Source organism: Melanostigma gelatinosum, assembly GCF_949748355.1.
Source record: "Melanostigma gelatinosum genome assembly, chromosome: 1".
In the NCBI taxonomy this organism is placed as follows: domain Eukaryota; kingdom Metazoa; phylum Chordata; class Actinopteri; order Perciformes; family Zoarcidae; genus Melanostigma; species Melanostigma gelatinosum.
Genome location: NC_136634.1, coordinates 31,135,090 through 31,157,689, shown reverse-complemented (window position 1 = coordinate 31,157,689; position 22,600 = coordinate 31,135,090). Strand labels below are relative to the sequence as shown.

At 43.2% G+C, this 22,600-nt stretch overlaps 2 protein-coding genes across 3 annotated transcripts in view; both read right to left on the bottom strand.

Moving 5' to 3' along the window:
* Nucleotides 1-4,096, bottom strand: part of znrf1 (zinc and ring finger 1) — a 72,454-nt gene extending 68,358 nt beyond the window's left edge. Inside the window, exon 1 of the mRNA XM_079280921.1 lies at nt 3,585-4,096. Coding sequence (XP_079137047.1) covers nt 3,585-3,978 — 394 coding nt within the window. The 5' untranslated portion in view covers nt 3,979-4,096. The remainder of the gene's footprint in view (nt 1-3,584) is intronic.
* Nucleotides 4,097-9,248: 5,152 nt separating this feature from the next.
* Nucleotides 9,249-22,600, bottom strand: ldhd (lactate dehydrogenase D). Of its 2 annotated transcripts, XM_079267613.1 has the most exons (11): nt 22,480-22,600; nt 19,333-19,445; nt 17,287-17,428; nt 15,236-15,377; nt 13,630-13,789; nt 13,337-13,536; nt 12,604-12,732; nt 12,017-12,144; nt 11,559-11,649; nt 10,971-11,082; nt 9,249-10,465 (listed from the first exon to the last, which is right to left on the bottom strand). In XM_079267613.1, the coding sequence occupies exons 1-11, from the start codon at nt 22,570-22,572 to the stop codon at nt 10,285-10,287; spliced, it is 1,491 nt and encodes a 496-aa protein (XP_079123739.1). In that variant the 5' UTR covers nt 22,573-22,600; the 3' UTR covers nt 9,249-10,284. The 2 variants fall into 2 exon arrangements, with proteins under 2 accessions (XP_079123739.1, XP_079123740.1); XM_079267614.1 differs by lacking the exon at nt 22,480-22,600 and having other exon boundaries at nt 17,287-17,526; nt 19,333-19,425.

The following is a 22,600-nucleotide window of genomic DNA, read 5'->3' as shown; positions in this document are numbered from 1 at the left end:
CCCCAATTTTTTGAAAATGCCCCTGGATTTCAGTCAGTGGGGGCAAAAATTGCCCCCAAAAAAAGATGTGAATTTCCTACCCTGATACACCACCAGTATCAGAAATGGCTCTGATACGGCGTAAAATGCTGGATCTGGTATCGGTGAGTGAGCAAGTCTATGCATCGATCATAAAATGTATCAGCTCATTAATGCTGCACAGGAACGACAACATGTGTCACTCACTTCCCGATCACCCACTTCCCGATCATATATCCTAGGGCAGGGATTCCCAAAGTGGGGTGCGCGCACCCCTGGAGGTGCGCGAGCTGCCTCTAGGGGGTGCGCGAGAGGAAAAGTGTAATGGCGGTCTGATGGTGTAATAATATTAAATATTTAAAAAAAATGTAATTTTAATTTAAAAACTGTCAGGTGGGACATCTGAAGCTATCAGTCGTAAAAGAGGAGAGGGACAGAGAGAGAGAGAGGAATCGGAGGCGAGGGGAACGGAGAGGTGCGTTGGGGAGAGACCGGGAGAAGAAATCGAGCCAGAGTCAGAGGAAGATGAGACGGAGGAGACCGAAAAGGAGGAAGGGATAGCACAGACAAATCGGGAGCACATCGGCCCATCGCGGAGTCAAGGTGAAAAAAGAGGAAACGAGAGTGAGCATCAGACTGGGAAAACAAGAGGAAATATGATGAAAAGTATCTGTGTCTGGGCTTCACTTGGATTGGCAACGCAGATTCCCCAAAGCCACAGTGCGTGGTGTGCAGTGAGGTTCTGGCTAACAGTCTGAAGCTCTTATTTACGTCGCCACCTGAACACCAAGCATGCCAGTGCAAGTCAAAAGCCCCTTACATTGTTTATATCCAAATTGGAGGAGTTACAAAACAGCCAAAAACAACTGGAGTCTCATTCATGTGTTGGGTCTATAAATGACGCACTACGGGTTTCATATCTGGTTACAGAATAGCGAGAAAGGGGCTACCGCACACAATCACTGAAGACGTGAGCTTGCCAGCTGCCAGAGAGATGGTGGAATGTATGATTGGAGAGAAAGATGCAAAAAAGTTGGACATGATCCCGGTGTCCAACAACACTGTGTCGCCGCATCGATGCTTTGTCCGAAGACATCCTGGCTTCATTAGTCGGCCATTAATTGTAAATTAAATGTGACAATCTGCCTCTGAGCCTGTGCGTGTGTGCTCGCATCCGTATTGCTCTTTAAAAGTGACGCCTTGTGTAACTGAAAGTTATTGAAACTTTGTTGCAGTGTTTCAGGGCGTTTTCACACCTTCAGTTCGTTTGCTTTGTTGCAGTTGCTCCTTTGTTCGGTTTGTGTTCACACTGCAACATTTAACAGCGGACTAAATCTTGTAAACAAACGCCACGCGCGAGCAAACTGTTCTCTCATTGGTCCGATTCTTATGCGGCTATGAAGGCTTAAAAGGCTCTGTTGCTTCTTTTTATTTATTTTTTATTATGGGGGGGGGGTGCGCGAACCCGGTCGGGATGTAGAAGGGGGTGCGCGGCCTAAAAAGTTTGGGAACCGCTGTCCTAGGGGACAATAACTGACCCAAGGTTTGCAGATGAAAATCACTCTTTAAAGCTTGTATTTGCCATAAGTTTAGAAATAATCCTAATTGGCGGGAAACAATACTGAAACAAAAGTTTAGTACTGAAGAGATCGACCATTACTCAACAGTTCAGGATGCGTAGACGTACCTTTACACTCCTAGTGCAGAGTCTGTTCCTCTGTAAGGTAGGATTGTAGGATTTTAGCTTCATGCTATATAAGAAATGGACGACTATGTCCATTTCTTATATAGCATTAAGCTAAAATCCTAAGAAATGGACATGGTGACTATGTCCATTTCTTATATACAGTCTATGGTTACGGCATTAAAGACGTGACATTTTATTCCGAGCAACCTTTAGACCGTATCCTGTAAGCTTATATGCCTCCACCCTTGACCGCACACATGTTCAAACACTGAAAAAAAGAATAACAGATTGAAGCCACAACTTTTCTGACAGAGACAGTTAGAGTATCGTCATTCATGCCCCCCTCCCCAGTTCTCACTACAACAATTGTCACTCATCTTAATGGCCTGTCTATCTTTTGTCATTAGATCTTACCCGAGGTGGAGGTGTGCCGCATCTATCGGCAACACGTTTTTGATTAAATTTGTGGTTAGATCTTTTTTTTTTTCCTGCATGCCTCTCTTGTTGCTATGAAGCATCACCTCTTCAGCCACAACAAGCCGCTAGCCGCTAGCCACTAGCTATAACAGAGTCAAACAAGACTCTGTTATCTCCTCCCACTGATATAAAGGCACATCAGAGTCGCTATGGAAATGTAGACAAGGAAAAACAGCCGAGATGTTGACGTCCAACTTGCTATTCTCCTGCAATGAGCTGGCCATGGCTTTGGTAATGAGACCCTGGGGACCTGGCTGAGCCTGCTGTGAGTGTGAGTGTGTGTGTGTCTGTGCATGTAGAAGGAAAGTGTGTCTATAATCTTCCTTAAGAACTTAATTCTGTATGAGTGTAAGTGTCTGTGTGTGTTTCTGTAGGCGATGTGTGCAGTTGGAAGGGAACCAGCTGTGGCCAAGGATTTGTTTGTATGTAGGCATATGTGTGTGTGTGTGTGTGTGTGTGTTTGTGTGCGTGCAGGTGAAGGTGTGTGAGTGTACCCGTTGGCCCAACAGCCACACACAGAAACACATTGTGGAGCGAGCGGTAAGCCGATGATAAGCATGAACCCCCCCCCCCACACACCCACACACCTCAACCCTTTTCTCCATCCTCTCCCTCCCTGCCTCACCTTCTTCCTCCGTCTCTTTTCCTACTTCCTTCCCCCTGTCTCTCCTCCCTCTGTCCTCTCTAATCGTCGGGCTAATTGACTCAGCCAGATTTGGCAACAGGCGTATTAGTGTCATTTCACACAACAAGAGATGACCTATGCAGACGGCGCAGCGGTGACAGTCGAGACAGAGCGAAGCCCTGCAATGTTGTGTTCACCAAATCCAATATCCCACCCGCACACATACACAGCAAATACATTTCTCTCAATTTATAAATTTACTTATTAACACAAGTTTTATGTGTTTTCTTCCAGACACCTCAGCCACCTCAGGGAAATGTGTTTTACACGGGTCAGCTGCTTTTTTCTGTCTCTCTCTCACTTTGAGCATCCTTAGACTGACACTGGACTTCCCTTGACATGAAATGACACTGCACTGATGCCATTCCCACAGTGCCAGCAGGTAAACAAGGTGTTTGCGTAGTTGTAGGTGTATTGGAGTGGAAGTCCGGGGCAAATGTTTTTGTATGAGGTTTTCTCTGATGATTAATCCATCACTCAAATTCTGTCCAATGGGTGTCATTGTGTGTGAGAACCGAGGACCAATTTGAGAATAACACCTTCAGAGTGAGGACATTTTGGACAGTCCTCACTTTGGGACAGACCTTTAAAGACTTGGATTAGGTTTAGGTTAGAGTTAGGGTAAATTTTGGGGTCAGGCATTTATGCGCATTATGTATTCAATGAGTGTCCTCACAAAGATAGATGTACAAGCTGGTGTGTGTGCAGAGCCCTTACCGCTGTGCGCGCTGAACCAGCGGGGTGCGATGTGCAGGGGCAAGGTGTCAGCCAGCGACCCCCGGGACCCCAGATAGAGCACCCCGTCCGTGTGGTGCCCTCCGCCCCCAGTGTCCTGGTATCCAGTACCTTGTGGAGCAGCGGTAGTGCCCCCTGACCCCCCTCCGGCTCGTTCCGAGTCCGTCCCTCTCGGGGTGTAGAAGCCGAAGGGCACGGCGGGGCTGTGATCGATGCCCATCCCGGCCACGGAGCTCACCGAGCGGCTCCTTAGGCCCATGGTGCCGCTCGTCCGGTAGTGACCGAAGTGGGCCGAGGGTGGCACCGCGCTGTCATCCGTAGAGACGCCAGGAAAAGCACCCCGGGGCCGCCCCGCCGTGCTCTGCTTTCCCCCCATCCAAAGCGGGAGGCAAAATGGGTGGGGGCTCTGGGTGAAACAGGAGGGGGCTCGGCTCGATCCGCAAAGGGTCGAGAGAGCCTAAACAGGCTGTCGCCCCCCTCCCTTCGTTCCTGTCTGTCTCTCGGCCTGCCCGTCTGTGTGCCCGCCCGTCTGTCCGTGTGTCTCAGCAGGCTCGTCAGCTCTGACTCTCCGCAGACGCAACAGCCCGTTTCGCGGCTGAGCGGAACATGAGCCCGCCCCGACGGCTGGATTCCCCTCACCCGTGGACAAAAACCTTGACACAACCGGGGGGATGGCTGACGAGGTGAATGACGCCGAAAAGCCCAGAATGACACGCAGCTGTAGGCTACACTCCCCTCGTGGCCCCAGGTGACGGCTGTATCATTGCAGGCGGGACATTATCCCGCCCGGCCAAGATCGAAGAGGCGCTGCAATGTTCACTCCGCTGCTCGCGCCTCATCTGATGTCAGACATCGTGACAACTGTTGCTGTCGTCTGACCGCTAAAAAACGACGGTCTGCCTTTGAAAAAAAATGACGTCGCTGTCCCCGCTGTCTGTCCGCTCTGGTGGTCTCCAACCAGAGGTCGCCCTTTTTTCCCTCGAATATCGGGGTCACAGTGACGCTGCTCCCCTGCGCTCAGATCAGCGCTCCGCTGTCTCCGCTCCGCAGCTGCTACTGCTACTGGCCAGACAATGGAGGCGCTCAGTGCGCAATCCTGGATCATAAATACAGACAGGACAGGAGACAGTATAGCGTACAGTTGCTTTCATTCCTAATCAAGGGCAATGGTCTTGGAAATCGTCTGCAGTGTTACCGTAAAGCCTTTTGAATCATGGGGCATTTTAGGATGTAAGGTGTGGCAGTGGACACCAGGTAGCCCAGAATGAGATTTTGTGGTTTTCACCATGAATTGTGATTTTGAGCAAAGAAATATCAGGACTTCATTTAGAAGTTGTATAAAAAAAATTAAATGAGCATCATGATAAAAGTCATGATTTTTCTTAATTGAGGGATAGAAATAAAGCTACCTTGTATTACCCATGCCCCCCCCCTACACACACACTGCCAGGCCTTCAGCCAGCATATTGTACTCATTATCAAGTTATGCACAGATTTTCCACCATATGCTAAATTATTGGGATTACTGGCTCACATGTTGTGTTTGGGATTACTTAGTCTAATCCTGAGCGTGTGTGTGTGTGTGTGTGTAATCATCAAGCTGTTTTTGCCTCTTTGTTTCATCACAATAACACACAGTCAGGCTTGACTTCTAGTTCTCGAAACCCAATAAGGTAAACTATGGTAAAGCATACTGCAATAGGTGTTAATCCATCCTGCCTTAATGACAACAGGCCTATACATGGTCCCCTCTCTGCCCCTCAAGCATTCAAACAAACACACACATACACAATCAAATGAAATAGTTCTAAAATATAAAACCACAAGGAGAAAATACATAAACCTGCAGGGCCAAGGCAATATCTTCCGGTTTCATTTGAGTGCTTCCTGTCATTATCACAGTTGGTCTAACTCAAGGTTTACCACACATGAAATTAGCCAATGACACTAACCGAATCCTGTCATAGTTCTAGACTGTCCTCACACACACAGTCTTCTTAAAGGGGACATATGAAAAACATTTTCACTGTTTGTGAACATACATTCAGATTATCTCCCCCCATGGCGTCAGAAATACCTTTGCAAAGGTGCGCCATATTTTTTACTCACAAACCAATCAGAGATCAGAGCAGACCAGGCGGTAATCCCCAGTTCTGCCGAGTGAAGCCAATGCAGAAGTGTCTTAAAAGTTGCATTCTCTCTCCTTCCCAGCATGGTGCGACTCCTCCATTTGCAAAAAGAAGTACAATTGCATGGAAGTCTATGAGAAAATAACTCTTCTTCTCACTTGATTTATTACCTCAGTAAACATTTTAAACATGAGTTTATGTCTCAATCTCTGTTACAAGTCTTCTTCAATACAGCAGGATGTTCATTTAATAAATGATGGTCCATTTAGAGTCAAATAGACCATAAAGCAGAGTATACTTTAAGGCTGGCTTTCTGTGTTTGACAGGTCGTTGCCACTACCAGAGCCATATATGGCGTCTCTAACAAATTAACAAATTTCCCCTTGCGGGATGAATAAAGTATCTATCTATCTATCTCTACGTCACTCCTCCGCATTCCAAATATGGTAACCTCCCTTCATCGGTTGCAAAAAGTCAAGATGGCGACATCCTTAATCCAAGATGGCGACGTCCTTAATCCAAGACGGCCAAATCGGCGAATTTAAGGCTTCATAACAGCAGTCCACAAACCAGCGATTGACGTCACAATGACTACTTCCACTCCTTATATACAACCTATGGAGAAGACTGGGCTTTTTTGGAAGGTGTTAAAGAGACAGGCGCTGTCTGTGTTTCAGACAGAGGGTGAATACAGTTATATTCAGACAGATATTATTAAAGAAATTATGTGCTTTTTGAACATTAAAGCATGTAAGGTGGTTCTCATAGTAACCCAAAATACAAGTATGATCCTGGAAATGAGCATGAAATATCTTGTACATATTATAAGTAGTAAGTAACAAACCTGGTGTCACAGAAAGACAAGCAGAATACAATTCCTCAGGAAGGTGTTCATCGCCTGAAAAAACCTGTGGCGAGTCTTGATGAAAACCCATTAATTCATAAACAATTATAAATGCTGACATGATGGCTTATCAGACAGCAAGAAACCACAATGATTCATGGATTACCAACATTCATAACTGCATGAATATCAAACGCCAAAAGAAAATACCAAAAAAGTATAAACACAAACAGAGGGTTTTTCACAATCTGGCTAATCCGAAAGAAATGTTTGAAAGCCTTGTCTACACCACTGGGGGAGATTAGTAGTATTTGTAGCCTACTTGGGCAGCTGTGGCTCATAGTCCACTAATCAGAAGGTCAGTGGTGTGATCCCAGGCTCCTGCAGTCTACATGTCAAAGTATCCTTGGTCAATATACTGAACCCCTGTGAATGTGAATGTTCATCGCTCCTGATGAGCAGGTGGCACCGCCTCTCCTACCAGTGCATGAATGTGTGTGTGAATGTGTGAATGCTGGCTTGTGTTGTAAGGCACTTTGAGCATGCATGGATTATTGGACGGGCCTACCGGGTAAAGGTCCAAGGGCCCAAAGTGTCAGGGAACCCCCTGGTCCACACCTCCAAAATGTCTCTCAAAGCGACACATACTAACCAGGACAAAGACTTTAAATGACCACAAAGAAACATAAAACGACTAAAAAGAGATACAAAAAGACTATGAGACCAACATAACAAAGACATACAAAACAGCTGCAACGAGACACAAAAAGACTTACATCAACTTTGTAAAGAGGCAAAAATGACAACAAAGAGACACAAAGGACAACAAAAAGAAACAAAACTACAAAAGACACAAAATTACAACAAAGAGATCTAAAAAACTATAGAAAGACACAAAATGACTACAAAGAAACACAAAACAACTTCAAAGAGACAAAAAGTTTACAAAGAGATACAAAGCAGCTGCAGAGACACAAAAAGACTTACAACTATGAAAAGAGGCAAAACCACTACAATATGGGACTTAACAAATATAGACAAAACAATAACTTGCAAAACAATTGCAAAGTGAAACAAAACAAATACAAAGAGACACAAAATGACCACAAAGTGATGAGTACCGACTAAGAGACACAAGGAGGCTAAACAACTGTAAAGAGAGGTAAGGGGCGGGTTTTTTTCATGTCTGTTCCCAGGGGCTCATTGTCTCATAATCCGCCTATGGCTCGGAGTGGTTTCTATAGAAAAAAATTATTTACTCATGATATTATAACCCCAAAAAGAAGAAAGTGGCTCAAATAAAACACCAAAAAAGAGACTTCGCTTTTTTAATGGTGTTAAGTTGAAAAAGTATCATCTTCTACACCACAATGGTATTCACTGATTTCACTGAAACCAATATATGTAATTTATGATGTTCTGTAATGTAATGGCATTCAACTCCATCACTGCAGGCAGAGATGGGCAGTATTTCTGTTACTTGTATTTGAAATACGTATTTCAATTGCTTTTGAGTATTTTGTAATTAGTATTTGATAGGGCCGATAAAAATCGAACGTAATTTGTAACAAAATACTTTAGAGTGGAGTAATTTTGCATTTAAAATACTCAAAATACTTTCTCCACGAATCAAAAAACAGTTCACGAGTTCAGTCTTCAGATCTTCAAGTTTAACGGATTGTCTGTCAAGTTAAATATTTTATCTGAGTGTGACAGATGTCAACTAGCTTGATGTATAATTGATGTCTGGTCTGGCTACATAGCCTATTGTATAGTAATGGTTATAATATCAAGCTCGATGCTAACATGCTAATGACGCTAGCATGCTGTCTAGGCTAGTGCATAGCCAGTGTTTAGCAAGTTAACTTATCAGTCGATAGCTGGCTATGAAGAGGAAGACCGGGAGCTTGTATGTTCATGATAACCTTATCAAGAGACGTCTGACCATCTAATCTTGCACTGAATTACAAGTTATGCTGTATCTTCTCAATGTGGATGTCATAATGCCATATCAATTACTGGCAGATAATATAGTTCACAGTTAGCCAGGCTATGACAGTAGATGTCCATTTGTTAAAACATTCAATATCCAATTTATATTATTTAAAAGGCATATTATGAAAGTATTCTTAGTTTTATTATTTCATACATTTTACAGTTGGCCAGGTGGACAACATGTCTCAGCAAGATGATGTTCAAGAAGGACCATCAACAAGCACAGATGTGCTCAGTTACACTGACATGTCTGTGACTGTGCTTCCTTTTGGGAAGTTCTTCCTCTGGTGGGCTTCACCAGAGCTTTGTGTACATTATAGCCCAAACCTGAATGCTCTGCTATACCAAATTGTGAGAAAATGGAAAATCCAGAAAAAAGTATTTCCTATATTTTAAATACAAAATACATTGTATTGTATTTTGTTACATTTTCTGGCACCAGTATTTTGTATTTTATTTTGATACATTTATTTGAGGGGTATTTTGTATCAAAATACATTTTGATCTTTGCCCATCTCTGACTGCAGGTGGCACGTGCCCATCTCTAAAAACTCTTTATCAACACTGGCACTAATAGCTCAGAAAGATCATTAACTATGAAATAAACAGTCTAAACTGTGAAAGATGTAATGACGTCAAATATTGCTTTGAATTAAATAGACTTTATTGCATCTCAGTGGCAGTGTATGGTTATTACATTCTTAATGTTCAGTTAATGGCTGCAAGCTATGACAATATTTTCAGGCCAATGAGTTTACAGCATTTTATTTTATCCGTCTTCTAAGACGCTGCGTGTTAGTCCCACAGTCTGTCCCCAGTGAGCTTCGGCGATACTATGCTGACACTCTATGGTGCAGCACAGTATTACTGCCTCACTGGAACAGGACTGGATCCAGTCAATATACAGTAAACAGTCTGAATGCTAAGTTGCCACGTCCTTTTTCTGTCCATGGGACCGTGATGTGAGAGCAAACTGTTGAGTGTCCCCTCCCCATCAGAGAGAGCCCCTGAAGTGCAGTTTGTTTTGCAAAAGAAAAAGCATGCAATTATGTCTCAAACATATTCAGCAATATTCTATATTTGACGGTGTTTCACTGCTACAGGGAGGTAGAGTGGAACTCTGATAATTCCAAAATCTACATGTTGTGGTGCAGATAACCTCTGATGCCAAAATCTACAAGTCTCACAGTATTCTGCTGTCATCTTCAATTTCCTGTGCTCCACAGTGCTATCCTAAAAATGCTGAAAGAGGTCACAGAATCAGGCTCCTGTAGGATAATAATCGCTAGGTTCTAGGTATATAGACCAGATTTATAACTGGCATGGCTTGCATCAAACATGATTGCAGACATTTAAAAAATTGCTTTATAAATTTGCAGTGAATCTCAAGGGAAAGCCTGACACATCAAGTGCAAAGTAGAAAATGATCTACTTGGTGTTCAAGATATGAAACTTTTTCACCAAACAGTTTGAAGGAAATACACTAACTCACTATTTCCAGAGTTAGGTAAGACGATTGACAACACTGTGAGGCTGGAGCCTGTTAGTTTAGCTTAGCATACGTCTTTGCCAGAAGAGAAGCAGGGGAAACAGCAAGCCCGGCTCACTTACAATGATCAAAAACAGGAAGTAGAAGTAGCAATCGTCTCTGATCAAGCCGCAAGCAAATCATAATGAGAGTCACGGTGACTTTCCCTCAGACTGCCCATATGGTCTATGACTCTCTCGGCAGCAGAATTTTCCCAGGATTCATCAGGTTCCTTGGGTCGAAGGAGTCCTTGAGACGCTGCATGACCTGGACAGCCACGGGTCCCATCTCTTCACACAGCAGCGCTCTCTTCCCCAAGCCCACTCCGTGCTCCCCTGTGCATGTACCGTCCATGGCCAGGGCTCGCCTGGAGGGGAAACGAATCACACGACCTTACTGATACACAATATTTGTAGGTGTGTCTGCAACGACCACTGCTGTACCGAACAGATAACACAGCGTCTTTTCAAAACTTGTAACTTAAAAGTTTAGTCCTCTGAAATCAATATCAGCTAAGAGAGCTGGGTGAGAGGAAATAATTAGGACAAAGTGTGGGGAGGATTAGGGAGAAGAGAAAGAAGTTGATGAGTGAATGACAGGAAAGATAACAAGGACAAGTGGCCACAAGGAGAAGAGAGGCTGGCTTCGGGGCGGAACATTTACTGAAGCTTGAAGCTAACTTTCTTTAATAACCCTTAAAAAACCGAGAGTAATGCTGCCATGATAATCTGACATTCAGATGTAATCTGGACTTCAAATGATCTGTTCAGGATGATCGTATTTGTGAACGGGAACCAAATTGAATTACAGTGGTTCACAAAAAGTGAGCTTCTGGACTTGTGAGTGTCAGAGGGGTGGGAGGTTTTTATTACCTGGCCAGTCTCTCGACGAAGAGGTCGACCCTGTGCAGCTCCTCGGGGTCACCGGGGTCCACCACCATCAGACAGTGGAAGTTACCATCACCCACATGACCCACTATGGGACCTGAAGGTACAACAGATAGCATGTACACTCGTTATGCTGGAAAGCACACAGTATCATTTTTTATTTAACTTGTATTCCATCCCTTCTCTCATGATGAATCCATTGAAGCCCTAAGTGGCAAGTGAGAATTGTTTGTTTTTTTTATGACGAAAAAACTGTTGAAACAAGTTAAAATAAAATACACGCTACGGAAAACCTGCGCGCCACACTGCCAGTTCAACATGAAGTGCTATGATTTTATTGGGTGGCCCCACATTAAATGGTTCACACAAAAATGGGCCATATAGTAGATGTTGCATTTTGTAAATACACTACTCATTGGTAAATAACAATCAGTAGCAATAATATAACGTTTACTCAACTGTCATGTGGTTGTAATGTATCCCTATGAGGTCTATTTTCTCGAGCAATAATGCATTAACATTGTTAACTGTTCACATATACACCATTGATATTTTTCTCTGCAGTGCACTCACCCGTAAGCCTGTTCTCAATCAGGTCCTCCTTTGTCTCCACTAGGATTTGAGGCAGGCGAGACAGAGGGACACACACATCTGTGGCGTAAGCCTGTGGGACACACACACACATGCTAACTTATGTCACTTTTGGGAACATCACTTCAATTTAGATTAATTTCCTGAGACATACTTTAATCTTAACCATAATCACAGCAACACTTTATCATAACCTAACCCTCAACTTTACCAAAACTAAACTTCCCAATTGCAGACAAGGCTTTTGTCCCCAGTTCTTTAGTCTGACATGTGCCCCTGAAGGGGGAACGAGGAGTTGTTTTGGTGGTGAAATGTGGCATCTTATTTTTCCTGAACCTGCTCTGTATGCTGATCAAGTATCATGTTATTGTTATCATATTTTTGTGTCTTAAGATTTGTTGGACATTTCAGTGATAAAACTAGCAGGTGACTGTCTTTACCTTACAGCCTGGTCTGAGAGCCAGACTGGCGTACCAGGCGTCATGACGGGCTTTCCACAGTCGCTCCCGTGTCTCTGCATCTCTAGCCCACTGAAAACCCGAACCGCCATTACTCTCAGTGATGTCCTCTGTGGAAACACACACACGTTTTTTTTTACTTTTGCGAAACCCCTGTGAATGCGACTGAGCTGTGGCTCAGCTGTGGAGGGGGCGGAGTGTGGGAGTGGTTCGGGGAACGGTGCCGGGAAGGGACTTAATTAGGTGCAGCTGAAACGGATCTGATTGTCTCACTCACGACTGTATTTAATCCCACAGTAGAGACGGAGGCGAGAGGGGCAGCTCGGGACGAGCGCAGAGTTATGCGGAGACGGACAGCACGGAAAGCTCCCGCGGCGTGTGCTCGGAGGCGAGGCAGGAGAGCACACGGCCAGGCCCGTTAGGGTATAGGACAATAAAGAACATTTGAACCGTCATTCCACCGTGTGCTGGCGTCATTGTGCTCCCCAGACCCACCAGGTAGCAGAGAACCTGCTACAGCGACCATTTGGCTTGTAGTCGTTAGGGACCCCCCCCACACACACACACACCAGCTGTGTTGACCTGCTCCTGCAGGCTTCCCTCAGAGCCGTGGAACTCCAGGAACAAACTCGGGGTCACGGCATAGGACAGAGAGCTGAACCTGTTGCACGCGTCGATCATCACGTCATCCAGGAACTCTGAATGACGCACAGTCACAACAAAGACAAATGTCAGTATGATGACAGACTTCTTTTACTTAATGGTCAAATACATATTTTCCAACTGCCAATAACAGCTATTGATTCTATTTGCAGAGCTAATGTTAGGATACATTTTATCCTCTTACTGCAGGTACCCGTTCTCTCTACAGGATAAATAAGCTTTCATTTTTTCAATCAAATCCAACCAGTTTATATTACACTGCAGTATGTGTCGGCCATGTTGGGGTTATTTTGAAATCTGGTCTTGACGTCACGCACTTGCTTAGAACAATCGTAGACGGTGGACAGTTTCTGAGAAGTCAATTTTAACTACATCACCTATTTTTGACAGGTGTCCAATATTTCTGAAGGAGGAAGCCATCAAATCCCACTCATCACCGCCCACTGACTTGTTTTCCACCCAGGGTTTAAAAACGTTTTTCAGGAATTTTGAGCATTGCCTAGACCAGAGCCAGATGTGGCCAGTGGAGAAGACCACAGGTCAAAGGGTGTGATGTACAGTATGATTACGTAAACCCCATAGCACACTATAACCATGATGTGATGTGCACAGCTGTGATCACATGCATTGTCTCCTCACCGATACGAGCAATGGGTACTCCCGATTGCAGAATCTGCACTGTGCTATCTACAGCCGCCTGGACGGAGGGGAACGAGCACACGGCCGACACCGTGGCTTCCGGGATGCCGTACAGGCGCAAGGTAGTCTTGGTGATGATCCCCAGGGTGCCCTCCGACCCCACAAACAGGTTGGTCAGGTTGTAGCCTGCTGCCGTCTTCCTACAGATCCATAAAGATAAGAGAAGAAAGGGTGAAGTTTAACATGCACGAGGCGTTGTTCCATATTTGCGGGTGCTAATAGCCCACGCGTACCTGGGACGTCGGCCCTTCCCGGCCGTGTGAACGACGCTTCCATCAGCCAGCACGACCTCGAGGTTCAAAACGTTTTCCCTCATGGTTCCATAACGCACTGCATTGGTGCCAGACGCACTGGTGGCAGCCATGCCACACAGAGATGCATCGGCCCCGGGGTCTGAGACGGTAAAAGAACACTTTTTAAGACAGTACGGCGTTTTGATAAAATATTCAATTGTGTTTATTTGAACTTATATTGCAAAATGATTCGGGATAATAGAGGGAATAATCATTTTTACATCATTACTCTCATTTTCATTAAAAAACATATCAAAAGGATTAAAAGTGTAAGTTTTGCGAGAATTTGTAGCAAACAAAGATATTTTCTTTAGTCTGTAGAACATGATGTGTCAGCTGGGACGTCTCTGCATCACCACAATATTTCACACACATCTCGCCTTTAACAAATATTGTGCCTCCTGCGATTAGAAATTTCAGTAGACCATATCCTGCACATCCCTTCATATTTAAATACACTTGACACTTTTACATTACACTTGTTTAAAGTACTGTTATCTGTGCACTTGATTTTATTATACATTTTAATATTTTCTATTTTTTGCACTGTGTTGATTGTTTGTTATGCACCATCCACCATGTGAAATTCCTTGTATGTACAACATACTCTTAAACTTCTATTATTCTTATCGGTGTGCTCAGATATTTTTTCCAGCTCCCCTCACCCAACTTCAACCTAAACTGAGGTCCCAGGGCTCCAAACAGCACCTCGTAATTCTGAGCTCGACATGCACCGGTGCACGGGACTGTTCAGGGCCACCAACTCTCACACAATTGACACTTTTCACTCGCTCTCAGCTCACATGGACATTTATTTTCTCACTGGACAAAAAAACAAATTTATCACTGATAATGTTGTGATGCGCAAAAAGAGGATGCTGAAAAGAGCAGCAGAGTTAAACACTTCAGCCCTATAAACACACAAATTAACTCTTTGTTATTGGGCTACTTTGTATCCGTTTTTATGTGTATGTTAGTGCACGATTAAAGAAATTGGAGGTGTTAACTTTTTCTTCTAACAGCCACTTTGGCCGACACAGTAGGTGGGGATATGCCCCTGTAAAGTTGGTTTGCGAATGCGATCCGCCAATAAACACAGAGCAGAACCTTAATCTGATTAGTCGAGAAGATACAGGAGGAGACGTAGCTAACTTACCGCCAGAAGTGTCTCTCTGCATGTACTTAACCAGCACCGATAAACTTTTCAAATCTGATAAAAAGGCAATTTATGAAAAAGTGTTTCCGTCGTGACATGATTTAGATCAAACATCAGCACCAACAGCCCAGCCTGGTAGATGCTATCAACGAGCTGTTCTTTAACATATGGGGCTAAACCGAATAGGACTGTTTTATCTTTTCCACAGGCAAACGTCTTGGCTATTTCCCAATCTGGGAACATTGCTTGGAAAAGATCTGAAATCCCAGACGCAGATGCAGATACATTTTTTCCACTGAAATGAATGTAACTTGCTGTGAAACGGTTCTTCCATGTGTTCTGCTCATGGAGTGACTGGAAAACACAGAGAAAGCTGAGATTGTGACTGACCCACAGGAAACCACAGGCCGGTGTCTCGCAGGTAGGCGTTGAGGGCCTTCCGAGTCACACCGGGCTCCACCGTCACGTCAAAGTCGTCCTGGTGGAGATCCAGAACCTGGTCCATGTTCCTCAGACTGAAGCACACGCCACCCTAAGGGCAGAAGGAAGACACACGTAGACACATGGTACATGCACCCACACACACACAAAAGAGCCACCGATTTTTTTAAATCATATTTAGTGTATTTTCATGTGGCATTTATCAAAGGCAGGTTGGGTGATCTTGAGAAACTAGCACGAGTAGGCTAGATTTATTTTAATTATCCAAACCTAAAAAAACAGCCCAGTGTTGCTAACTCTTTTCCAATGAAAGTAGCCAACAGCGCTAGCTCCAAAAGTTGCTAAATGTAGCAAGAAAGTCGCCAAGTTGTCACCAATGACAACCCGTCCCTTCAGGAGTCCCAAAGCCACTCCCACAAAATAATAATAATTCTGAACATAAACAATAAACATGGCTGTTGTTAGCACTCACAGCTGTTAAGCTAGCAGCTTGTGGAAGATTTTGGTGACGACTAATGAGTGCACACAGGTAGACAGGCATTGACGATTGAAAACGTCATGAGGTCAAGGAAAGATGTGAAGGAGAATTCATGAGGAGTTAGGAAAAGACTACCGCGGCGCTCAAGTCCACTTTTACAAAACATAATTATGATGTCACTGTCGTAGGTCTGCCATGGAGAAACTACAATGTAGAATGACAACAAAATAATAAATGCGAGAGGCTGCTTCACTCGTGGTGTAAAGGAGGGAAACCGGAGCTCCTTCCTTCCTGCTGCTGTCACACTTAATCAACATCTTAATCAACATCTTCATCTTCAGTAGAAACTGACAATTCACTCTTGCAAAACCAATGAAACTGTTCAATATCAATATTTCCTTTGTGCAATAATAGAGTTTCAACTGTTCGGTTATACTTTGCTTTTCACAGCGCTGTTAGAAACAGTTGAATAATCTATCATAGGCCGAGCTTGTTTTCGTTTTTTTACTGATGCTTCTTGTTTTTGAGAATGACAGTTTGCTCTATTTACTTTTCATTTTATTTGGTTACATGTCAGAAGTGAATAAATACATATCAAATTAAATGAAATGGTTGTCATTGTCTATTCATACTCATCAACATAAATCCCATTAGTTTATGACTGTATGAAAATAATTGTTGAACCTTTGCAAGAATGGTGCGTTACTTTAAATGTTGCCGCCGCAAGGAATTGTGGGGGGGCATTATCTTCTTTCCTTTGGTAAAGGATGGTCCAGTGTTTCCTTTGCTAAAGGAGATGAGAAATGAAGCATTGAAGCACCTTTCCTTGACAGTTTGAGAATTCAAACAGCTCTTTTCATGGCCACTTAGATACTTCTGGTTTATTTCATTCAGTTAAGAACCTTCTTAAGCAAAAAGGACTTTTCGACCGCAGCCACGGTTTGCTGTCAGGATATAATGAGAATTTCAACTAAAAAATTCAGAAACCTTTTTGAAGAATATTACTAACCCTGCCTTTAAACGTGAAAAGGCGTCACTCTTTATGATGAACCTAAAGTGAATTATCAGCTGAATCTGCAGCTCCCCTCGGCTTCATGCAGCTTTATAGTGAGTTTCAGCTTATTGCTTAACTGTTCAGCCCACGACTTCACTGTTCTGTTTCACGCTTGGCGCTCTCATAGCCTCGTTTTCTGCCGTCTTTAGTGAAAACATCAGACTAAACATCAGACAAACACAGTCAGAAACTAGTTGGTGAAAGAAGCAGAGCATTTAGCAACTAAAGTATATTTCTCTCAGGAGTTGGTAGAGGCATTTTGTTTGATTCTGCAAAAGTCGTACCTCCACGGCTCTCCCATTTGCTTCCTTATATAACAGACAGATTTTTGCTCAAAACAAACCTAAAAGTGCACATTATACTGTACAACACATTACTTTAATTACTGCTCCTATTTCCAAAGAGTTAAGGCACACACGCTCAGTCACAGATATACACACACACAAACAGGGGCTTCCTCTCTCTCACCTTGACTGCGCTGACTCCTCCCTCCAGGCCAGTTCCAGTGCCAAAGGGGATGATGGGTAGGCGGTGGCGGCTGCAGATTTTGGCGAGGGCGCTGACCTCCTCCACACAACGGGGAAACAGCACCACATCTGGGGGGCAACATCTGGACAGCAGCAAAAGCAATGCTCGCTCACTGTTCTCCATATTTCTCCAGTGAACAGAACTTTATGTTATTACCGCTTGTTGGAAAATATCTTCCTCCTGGTGATGGTGATTTAAAGGAAGTATTAATAAAGAGTACTGGTGTCATGATGGAGGTCCATGTGAGGAGATGTCTGTGTGGATATGACCTCCAATCCCAGCAGACATGAAAAGGACGTGATAAGGGTACACACCTTTTAGTTCTGTCGAATAGGCCAAGCTGCATCAGCTGTACTTATCAGTGTTTCTATATAAACTAACCAGTGTTTTCATATAAACAATGGATGACTATTTGTAATGCAAAAGAGGTCATTCACACAGAATTATCCAACGCTACAGCTTCACCTAGCACTTTGGAACTTTATATCATCTTTAAAGTGGTAAGCCCACTCCCAAAGTTCCCTCCATAAGGCCTTAAACCCTGAACCCTCAGGGACGTGATGTCACCAGGTAAAGGTGGGAGTGTCTGAGTCTGAAAGAGCTTGAAATCAAGGCGGGTTGATTTTGATCAGTTAATTTGAATTTATGGTTTAGGACCATAGACTGTATATAAGAAGTGGATGTGTTCATAGTGGCTTTTTACAACCGGTGATACTATATTTGGACCGCGGAGGGGTGACGTAGAGACGCTGTATCTGGTAGCAGCAGTGACCTGTCAATCACAATAAGCCTGCCCTAAAGTATCCCCTGCTTTATGGTCTATTTGACTCTAAATGGACCATAATTTACTAAATGAACATCATGCTGTATTGAAGAAGACTTGAAACTAGAGATTGAGACCATAAACTCATGTTTACTGAGGTAATAAATCAAGAGAGAAGTAGAGACATTTTCTCATAGACGTCTATACAACCAGAGGAGTCGCCCCCTGATGGACATTAGAGAGAATGCAAGTTTTAAAACACTTCCGCATTAGCTTCACTCGGCAGAACCGGGAGTCACCGCCTGTTTAGGACGATGAAAAATGAAAAGCAGTTTTAACTCGAACTTAGATTATAATAGTCCTATTGTACGGAACCACCACTACTTCCGATGGTGTATTGCAAAACTCTGATGACTTAGTGCGTAGGTTGTGTGCGTTAAGGAGTGTGTGGTCGAGAAAGAGTGTGTGAGACGGTCACTGTGAGGTTACCAGTAACGTAGCTGTGAACATAGCAGTACAGTGTGTGTATGTTTATTTGTCTGTGAATAAATGATACAACTCCTCAAGACCTAAACTATGCTCCTGCGTCTCGCTCGCTGATTAAAGTGAAGGGGCTTAACCCTGAGGTGAGCAACAACTTAAGGAGGGCTGATCTTTAAGGTGGACCAGCTGTTCTCATTTTAGTGATGAGCTGCTTCTCAGAGTTTTGCTCGGTAAAAGCAGGTAACATTACATAACATTCTCTTACAGTATCTCGTGTAAGAAGAAGGGAACCCTGGTGGAAAGACATCATAGATTGCAGTGGCGTTTTACAATGTGTTTGTTTGCTTTTGTAAATCTTTTTTATTGATGAAATAAAAACAAAACTTTATTTGAATAATTTCTCTATCTTTTGTAGGTTGCTTTTAAGAAGAAGAAAAAAAGAACAATTCAAATTGTAAATCGGGTGTGGATTGAAAGATCAAAGATTACATTTTTTAGCTATATTGCAGAAATGCAGACTTATGGAAAGTGTTCATAAAGGGCTAAACATGTCTGCAGAGAGCCCTAATGGTGAACTCTAACCAGTTAACTACATTATGTCTCAAGAAAATCCCAAAGCTCAAGGCTTTTGTTCATGTATTCTTTTGGGATAACATGTTGTTTTTTGTATATTATTGAAAACACCATCAACATACAATATTATGAGTGCGTGTCTGCATGAAAGAGTGAAACAGACTGACCTGTGTACGGACTCGTCTTTGCCGTGTTGCTCTCTGACAGCTTCACCCAATGAGACACCGTCCTCGCCACATATAGACCTGAATGCAGACAGCACACTGTCCAGAACGGCACTCTGTGCAGACACACAGTGATGGAGGGAGAGTCATTCCAAGAGAGTGGGAGGAAGAGATAGAATATAACATGTTGCACTCAAATAGAACAGTACAATGAACATGAGCCTAGATATGTTAGGATTCATCTCTTTTGTAGAGAGGAAATGTCTAACTCCTTTCAAACCATAGACTTTACATAAGAAGTGGACATCGTCACCATGATGTCACCTGTTGGTTTGTTGAATATCATTTTGAAGCCTCGCGTTCTGCATTTTGGTTGTCGCAATTTTTTGTAGTGAAAAGTGACACATGAGGGTGGATCTAAGTGCAAGCAAATGCTGAACAAGACACTTTTAGGCGACTTGAATGTTACCTATTAACTTTCATGAGCTGAAAACACACCGTGAAAGGGTTAAAGTTCTGAGACAAAAACACTGACAACGGTAGAGACCTGTCAATCATAAGATAGCTCCGCCCTAAAGCATACTCCTCTTTATGGTCTGTGTGACTCTAAATGGACCATAATGTACTAAATGAACATCATGCTGTATTGAAGAAGACTTGAAACTAGAGATTGAGACATAAACTCATGTTTACAATGTTTACTGAGGGAATAAATCAAGAGAGAAGTAGAGTCATTTTCTCATAGACTTCTATACAACCAGAGGAGTCGCCCCCTGATGGACATTAGAGAGAATACAAGTTTTAACTCACTTATCGCGTCATTCGCGCCGCCGGTCTCGCCGGGGACTATTTGCGTGAATCGCACTGGACGCGCCGGAGAGGGGGCGTGGCTTATCGCCCTGGAAGCCGTTCAACTGTCCAGATATCCCGGGAAACTAAACGCCGTCATGTCTGGGTTCATAACATTGTCCAGAGGAGCGCCGTGAATTTTATCGAGCTGTATTCACTGTGTCTAGCAAGCCACAGCTCGGCTGGTTTACTACAGCTGTATAAAAAATAAACAGATTTGGCTGTGATTTAACAGCAATAAACCGACAAAAAGGGACTCCGAAATAACTACGTAATGATGCAGATTTGTAAAAAGTCTGAATTCATGTTTAGTTAGTTCTCGCCGCAAGGTTTACACACACACACACACACACACACACACACACTTATACACATAGTTTGGTCCGGTCTCTATTGATATGAGGTATCGTAGAGCCCTAGGTGAACACAGACGGCTACAGGATTTGTTTCCTGATTCAACAACGGCAGGATGTCAGTGATGACAGGAGAAACATCTCAACGCTGATAGACTATCGTGCCGCAGCGTCATGCCATTTTTTCGCCGAAGTTGAAAAATTTCAACTCTGCGGCATCGCAAATTCGGTCACTCCAGTCTCATCACATCTGTGCATAGACTTTTTATGTAATCTACTTGCGCAAATAATTCGCGCCGCGTTTGGTGTGAACGCACAATTATACATCGACTTCAATTTTCCAGACACAGAGGTTGCCACATAAAGGGACCCTTTTTTCATCTGTTCCAGCTCTGCTCCAGCTGTTTAGCATGACCTTTTATTTCACTTGTAACTGCAGAAATAGATTGCAAAGGCGGCGCATGTACATGCTGCGGCAAGTAGCTCCCATGTATTTCGCTACAGTTTTGTCTTTATTTTTTTTTCGTGTTTATCACTAATTGCATATGGCACAATACAGTGGCGGCCGGCCAATAGAGGGCCACGGGGCCTGGCCCCACCCACCTTGAGCCACAAAAAAATGTAATAAAAAATTATAATATTATAAAAAAAATTCTTTTTAAATAATATTAATAAATTATACAAATTGTCAATATTTGTGTTTTTGAGCTATGTAATATACCCAGTAATATTTGTAAAATAGGATATCTGCGCAAAATAAATGCTTTTCTCTGCTTGTCCTCTCCGCTGGTGCACCTCTCAGCTGTCCCCGTGCATGTCTCTACTGTGCGTGCACGTGCTGGGGCCAGATCGATTTGGCCCAAGGAAGACGGGTCTAATAAGCAGCTTAGCCAATCACTGATTAAAGAACTAAATGAGTGACTTACAATTTAGCCAATCAGCGCCCTAAAAAAGACTTCCGGGACAAGGTTCATAGGGGCATCTTAAAATGTACTTGTTCTATTAGACTATATATGATATTTATATTTTATTATAATATATTCATGATATTTATATTGTATATTTATGATTATATGGTATTTATATATCATATTATACTGAATATTATTATTATATGATATATATATATTGTTTTTATTTTTTTTTATTTTATTCATATACTCAATTGTATGAATAATATGTCCTTATTCTGTCAGTGTTGGAATAAATGATAACAATGTAACTGCAAAGTACTAATGTGTTTTTGATACTTTTTTTTTTTTTTTGCATTGAATTATACTATTTGGTGAAATTGATTGGATGGCCCGACCCAAAAAAAATCCACCAGCCGCCACTGGCACAATACATTCATCACCATCGGAAAATAAAGCGTGTGGAATGGATAAAGTGCAACAGACTTTAAGACAATCACCATTACATGGCCAACCAACCAGCCAGACCTGCAATACCAAACAGCCCCATGGGCAGGTAACGTGAGTTATGACCACCATGTCATTACGTTGTGTGCTTTATTATATGTCACTGGGTTACTTACTGGATTTATCAACGCTAGCTAACGTCACGCACAGGGGCAAAAGTAACAGGCTAATACTGTCTCTGCTGCCCAACTTAAAATAACAAGCTAATACTGTCTCTACTGCCGAACTGTCAGTAACAGGCTAATACTGTCTCTACTGCCGAACTGTCAGTAACAGGCTAATACTGTCTCTACTGCCCAACTTAAAGTAACAAGCTAATACTGTCTCTGCTGCCGAACTTAAAGTAACAGGCTAATACTGTCTCTGCTGCCGAACTTAAAGTAACAAGCTAATACTGTCTCTGCTGCCGAACTTAAAGTAACAGGCTAATACTGTCTCTGCTGCCGAATTGTCAGTAACAGGCTAATACTGTCTCTACTGCCCAACTTAAAGTAACAAGCTCATACTGTCTCTGCTGCTGCCCAACTTACCCTGGCGGTGTTTTCTGATTTAATGCTGCGGCACTGCAGGAGGCAGTGCCGGCGAGAAAGCAGCCGTCGGCTCAGTGTCAAGCCAAGCAACATTTTGTGTCAATGTAATATGTCACTGACT